The sequence below is a fragment of the Scyliorhinus torazame genome, chromosome 27 (genome assembly GCF_047496885.1).
Source record: "Scyliorhinus torazame isolate Kashiwa2021f chromosome 27, sScyTor2.1, whole genome shotgun sequence".
Taxonomy (NCBI): domain Eukaryota; kingdom Metazoa; phylum Chordata; class Chondrichthyes; order Carcharhiniformes; family Scyliorhinidae; genus Scyliorhinus; species Scyliorhinus torazame.
This window is the reverse complement of record NC_092733.1, coordinates 25,529,524-25,535,523: the sequence shown is the minus strand read 5'-3', so window position 1 is coordinate 25,535,523 and position 6,000 is coordinate 25,529,524. Positions and strand designations below refer to the sequence as shown.

Sequence of the window (6,000 nt, the reverse complement as noted above, 5' to 3'; positions counted from 1 at the left end):
AGATTGCTGTGGGCCTGCCCCACAATGAGAATGAAATTGTGAGCGAGGTTCAAACGAAAATAACTGCAAACAATCTGCACCGATGACCTGATGAATTGCTGAGCTGGTCTCGATAGCATTTAAGAATTCGTCGGAAAGGCATCAAAGGTCGCTTATCTGTCTCCACTTCCTGCTTCTTTTTAATCACCCTTAATTCAGGTTAAAGACTAAATAGATCAAAGATGTGCAGGTTAGGTGTCCCTTAGTGTTCAGAGCAGTGGGTGGAATTACGGGGATAGGGTGGGGGTTGGCCTGGGTCTACATCGGCTCATTCCAAGGGCTGGCACAGTCCCAATGTGTCGAATGGCCTCTTTCGGCTCTGCAGAGATTCCATGATTTTACGATAGCACAATTACACATTCGAAGGGTCAGCGGTTGCCGCCTTCAAACAGTCTGGTCAACCTTTTGAGTCAGCAGATTTATCAAAGCCGGTGTGTGCAGGGACCGAACGTTGAAGGGGTTTTGCATCTAACCTCACAAACTGATTGCTTCCTCGCAGAGACTGGCGGCAGCTTACTCCCATTAGCTGCTCATGATTCAACCACAATCCAACTGGAACATTTTGAGAGAATAATATACATACATCTACTTCAAGCTCCAGCTGGACTCCAAGCAGCTTCCTGGCTTTGACGTGGTTACAATCAGAGGATGTGGCTTGCAACATTCTCACTCAGCGCAGCTTCAGAGCTCCGCACATGAACTCCGTCTGGACAGTGAGTAAGATGGCACTCCGGAGATACTTACTGGGTAAGTCCAATTCATTTGACTACCAGAGACGGTTACTGTCAATCAGTGCCCCAGATGAACGCCATATCTGAGTGATAGAATTTCACCTCCCCCTCCCCATGTACCTTTTGAATCTCATTGTCAACGAGGTGCAGTCTATTAAGGTCTCTGCTCAAATCTCTACGCTCTCGTATCTGTTCGATTTTTATTTTCTCAGTGTTACATGTCGAGTGGCAGCCCCGCTTCTCGTTCACACCGGGGGGGTCCTTCATGTTCAAAATTATGAAGGGGCTTCGATAGACGAAGAGAAACCGGCAGAAGGGTTTTGTAAATTGAGAACAGCACGGTGGCGGCACAGTGGTTAGCACGGCTGCCTCACAGCGCTAGGGGCCCGGGTTCGATTCCAACCTCGGGCGACTGTCTATGTGGAGTTTGCATGTTCTCCCCCCCCCCCATGTTAGGAGCTGGTTTAGCACAGGGCTAAATCGCTGGCTTTGAAAGCAGACCAAGGCAGGCCAGCAGCACGGTTCAATTCCTGTAACAGCCTCCCCGAACAGGCGCCGGAATGTGGCGACTAGGGGCTTTTCACAGTAGCTTCATTTGAAGCCTACTTGTGACAATAAGCGATTTTCATTTCATTTTTCATTTCATGTCTGCGTGGGTTTCCTCCAGGTGCTCCGGTTTCCTCCCACAGTGCGAAGATGTGCAGCTTAGGTTGGGGTCATGGGAACAGGGCGGGGAAGTGGAGCTAGCTAGGGTGTTCATTCGGAGGGTCGGTGCAGACTTGATGGCCTCGTTCTGGCACTTGTGGGGTGTCGCTGTCAAGGCCCAGCACGTGTCGCCCATCCCGAATCGCCCCTTGAGAAGGTGGTGGCGAGCCGCAGTCCACGGGGTGTAGGTGCGCCCAACGTGCTGTGAGGGAGGGAGTTCCAATCGTGGTTTGGAGCTCCTCACCTTGCACGGTGATGGGAATAATAACCGGAATGGATTTTGAGGGGGAATTGGATTTAACGAACAATTGACTGAGCTATGGGGAATGGTAGGGGAGTGGGGGCTACACATCCCTTTCGAAGAGCCAAGGTAGACTTGATGGGTGAGAAAGGACTCCTTCTACACTGTCAAACATCTTGGCAGTAGAAACTGTGTAGGTTGATTGTGTTTGAGTATGTTTGAATCTGTATATTGAATGTGGGCAATGAGCTGTGATGTAACTGTGTCTGATACAAGGGGAAACTATGATTTCTTGTGTGTCTCTGCGGTTATGGAAATCCTGATGATTCAGTCATTTCTACCGTGCCTTTCAAAATGAATAAACCGAGAATTTGATTCGAGAAACTTTAATTGAGCAGTGACAGAAAGGACAGAATTATCATGATAATTTGAGTGCAGCAACTTGGTATGAAGAGGAGCAGGTTGCATCCGACCTAGTCTGAGTCAGGGGACCGTGGCGTGGCCTCCCCGCCTGGTCAGATTTATTCCGCTCTCCAAAATTGGCTTTCTCGCAGTGAGTGGCTGGTTGAAGTGGGGCTGCGATGTTCGGGGAGGACTGGCCACGAACGTCCTGAGGCAGAAAAGTAGAAGCAAAAGAGGAGGATGCTGGGTTCGATGCCCTGCTCGCTGGCTGAGGTTTGCGGGGGGCACGCGTCTCTCGACCACGCAGGCAACCAGGGGGAATTGGGTTGATAATGTTGACTCCACTTTGACTTCACTGAGGTAACCTGACTGGCAGCTGTTCGTGCCCTGCGGCACTGATGGTGTCAATAAAACAGTGCAAATGCCGCAAGGTGGCCCTCAAAGGTACGCGCCAACTGGTGTGTTTAAACTCCTTGGTGCCCCCTGGCATGAACAAAGATAATTTGGTTTGACTGCTTGAAGAAAGTTGTGTAGCTGTCGTGCTGAAGCAGGACTAAACAGGGGCTGGTTTAGCACAGGGCTAAATCGCTGGCTTCGAAAGCAGACCAAGGCAGACCAGCAGCACGATTCAATTCCCGCAACAGACAATAAGCGATTCTCATTTCATTCAACCGTGAAAAAAAAACTCCCAAATTCAGTCCCCAACCCTGGTTGCTGGCTTGGGTCACTGTCTGTGTGGAGTCTGCGCGTTCTCCCCGTGTCTGCATGGGTTTCCTCCGGGTGCTCCAGCTTCCTCTCGCAAGTCCCGAAAGACGTGCTTGTTAGGTGAATTGGACATTCTGAATTCTCCCTCCGTGTGCCCGAACAGGCGCCGGAGTGTGGCGACAGTAACTTCATTGCAGTGTTAATGTAAGCCTACTTGTGACACTAATAAAGATTATTATTATTATTATTAGCGTTACTGTTCCATGTGGGGTTTCCCTTTTCTTTCACCCATCAACTTATCCTCCTATTACTTCCTCCCTCATGAGATTGTCCAGCTTCTCCGACAATTTGCCCCAAGAACTCCTTGCTCTTATTCCCACCACTCGCTAATAAAGACAATTCTGCTGAATTCCCGCTGCTGGAATGCCTGTCCCGCCAGCGAGAATCAAACCACCTCTCTTACCGGCGGGACAAGGCGGCGCGGGCGGGCTCCGGGGTCCTGGGGGTGGGGGGGGGGGGGCGCGGGGCGATCTGGCCCGCGATCGGGGCCCACCGATCCGCGGGCGGGCCTGTGCCGTGGGGGCACTCTTTTCCTTCCGCCTTCGCCACGGTCTCCACTATGGCGGAGGCGGAAGAGACTCCGTCCACTGCGCATGCGCGGGAATGCCGTGAGCGGCCGCTGACGCTCCCGCGCATGCACCGCCCGGCAAAGTCATTTCCGCGCCAGCTGGCGGGGCACCAAAGGCCTTTCCCGCCAGCTGGCGGGGCGGAAATCAGTCCGGCGCGGACCTAGCCCCTGAAGGTGAGGGCTCGGCCCCTCAAGATGCGGAGAATTCCGCACCTTTGGGGCGGCGCGATGCCGGACTGATTCGCGACGTTTTTGGCGCCGGTCGGCGGACATCGCGCCGATTGCGGAGAATCCTGCCCCAGGTTACTGATGCGATGGGCAGAATGCTAATAATAATAATCATTATCAGTGTCTCAATCTTTATTAGGCTTACATTAACACTGCAATGAAGTTACTGTGAAAAGCCCCCAGTCGCCACACTCCGGCGCCTGTTCGGGTAACACAGAAGGAGAATTCAGAATGTCCAATTCACCGAACAAGCACGTCTTTCGGGACTTGTGGGAGGAAACCGGAGCACCCGGAGGAAACCCACGCAGGCACGGGAGAGAACGTACAGACGCAGCACAGACAGTGACCCGAGCCGGGAGTCGAACCTGGGACCCTGGCGCCGTGAAGCAACAGTGCTAACCACTTTGGCAGGGCTCTACATTCACCACCCATTGCTCCGGACTACAATATGCATTGGGTAAGGGGGGGGGGGGGGGCAGGGGAGGGGCGGAGGAGGGGGGTGCATGTTGCCACAGCAACTGGACCCCCAGAGCAAATTGTGCCATAGATTTCAATTTAGCCAAGGGTGGGGGTCTCACGCCGATCTTAGCCGGCAGGGGGGTTCAGAGGAGAGTGGGGGGGGGGGGGGGAGGGGGGGGAGAGGGGTGGAAGAGGAAAATTAATTGTCGAGGCAATGACAATCGGATCGGTGACGATCTCGCTTTGATTACTATTCTGACTACGGTGTTGGTTGTGAAGAGATTCCTTGATTGCACTGCCACACATAGGCCGCAGGAGTAGGTGACAATCTTGAGGCTGACGCCTTTTCTTAAACGGGGCCCAGTGACATTTGACAACGTGTCGTAAAGGCACAGCATCCGGCTTCCTTTACAACCTGTGCTTGATTCGTTGGAGGTCATTGTGACTTTGATAAATATTGCGCACCACGGAATTACCACCTCCGCTCCCACCTCTCCTCAAGCCCCCCCCCCCCTCTTAATCATCATTCAAAATGTTCCTTCCCTTCACATTGCAATCAATGGGTAACTCCTCAGGCAGCACCTTCCCAAACCCACGACCGCTACCTCCTAGCTGGTCAAGGGCAGTAGACACATGGGAACACCCCCACCTGCAGATTCTCCTCCAAGATACTCACCATCCTGACTTGGAAATATATCGGCCGTTCCTTCACTGTCGCGGGTCAAAATCCTGTCCCTCCCTCCCTAACAGCACTATGGGTGTACCTACACCACAGGGACCGCTGCAGTTCGAGAAGGCAGCTCACCACCACCTTCTCAAAGGCAATTAGGAATGGGAAATAAATGCTGGGACAAGCCAGTGATGCTCGCATGCTTTGAATTATTCTAGGCCAGGGTTTAGAGAACACCAAAGTGTATCATGGAGTTCACCTGACCTACAACGTTTAGTAGTTTTTGGTTATGAGGGGCAGAAGGTCCTTCTTTACAGGTGTAATGCAACAGAGAGCTTCAGTATTTTTAAACAAAACAATGTTTATTCTATGAATCCAGTTAACATTTTAGAAAAACACAGTAAACATCTTATCAAACTACCTCCACAAATTCCCCCCCAAAGATACAGTACTCTACAGGTAACCCTTAGTAACTTTCCTAACAACGTCCATAAGAAAAACATCCTTTTTTAATAACAAAAACAGTAGGTTTGCATTCCTTACAGAAGCATGTATTACTTTGAAATTATCAAGTGATCTGGAGACATTCTTTAGCATGCCCAGAGAGAGACCAAAATACACCTTCTTGGTTTGGATGCAGCTCCCTAACTGAAAACTAAACTAAAACTCGGAGCCAAAAACAGCTTCCAGCTCAAAACGAAAGTAAAAAGCAGAGCCAGGGCCCAGCTCCACCCACACACTGACATCACTGCAGCCACTTGAGATGACAAACATTTCTTAAAGTGACATTCCCATGACAGAATTAACAATTAATTCCACGTTCAGGCAATATCAGAACTACTCTCATTGGTGCGTGGGTTACAGTCTCACTCACAAGTTGAATTTCCTGAGTTGACAGGGAACCTGGATTAATCCAAAAGCTCTGGCCATGTATATGGCTGGTCCTGAGGTCGTCATGGCATCATGACCCGGAGAGGAAGGGCAGCAAAGAAGAGGGCAAAGGTCAAATGGGGTACTGTGGACCAGTGGGTGGAGGAGAGGGTGCAGGTAAGAGCTTGGAGAGTGGTCAAAGAAGAGGTGAGGAGCCAGAAAAAGGGCAAGTACCAGCGATATGGTGAGACGAAACCAGCCAAGAAACAATTAAAAAACATTTGTTGGGGTTTGTGAAGGCCGAACTCACTGAGAGTGCGCT

General features: G+C 51.2%; 1 protein-coding gene across 3 annotated transcripts in view; it reads left to right on the top strand.

Moving 5' to 3' along the window:
* Window positions 1-507: 507 nt before the first annotated feature.
* LOC140403319 (adhesion G protein-coupled receptor E3-like) overlaps window positions 508-6,000 on the top strand; it is a 122,686-nt gene continuing 117,193 nt past the window's right edge. For 2 of the 3 annotated variants that reach the window (XM_072491168.1, XM_072491167.1), the window contains exon 1: window positions 509-786. In XM_072491168.1, coding sequence (XP_072347269.1) covers window positions 735-786 — 52 coding nt within the window. In that variant the 5' untranslated portion in view covers window positions 509-734. Of the gene's footprint in view, window positions 787-6,000 lie in introns of all 3 variants that reach the window. The other variant, XM_072491166.1, reaches the window with a different exon arrangement.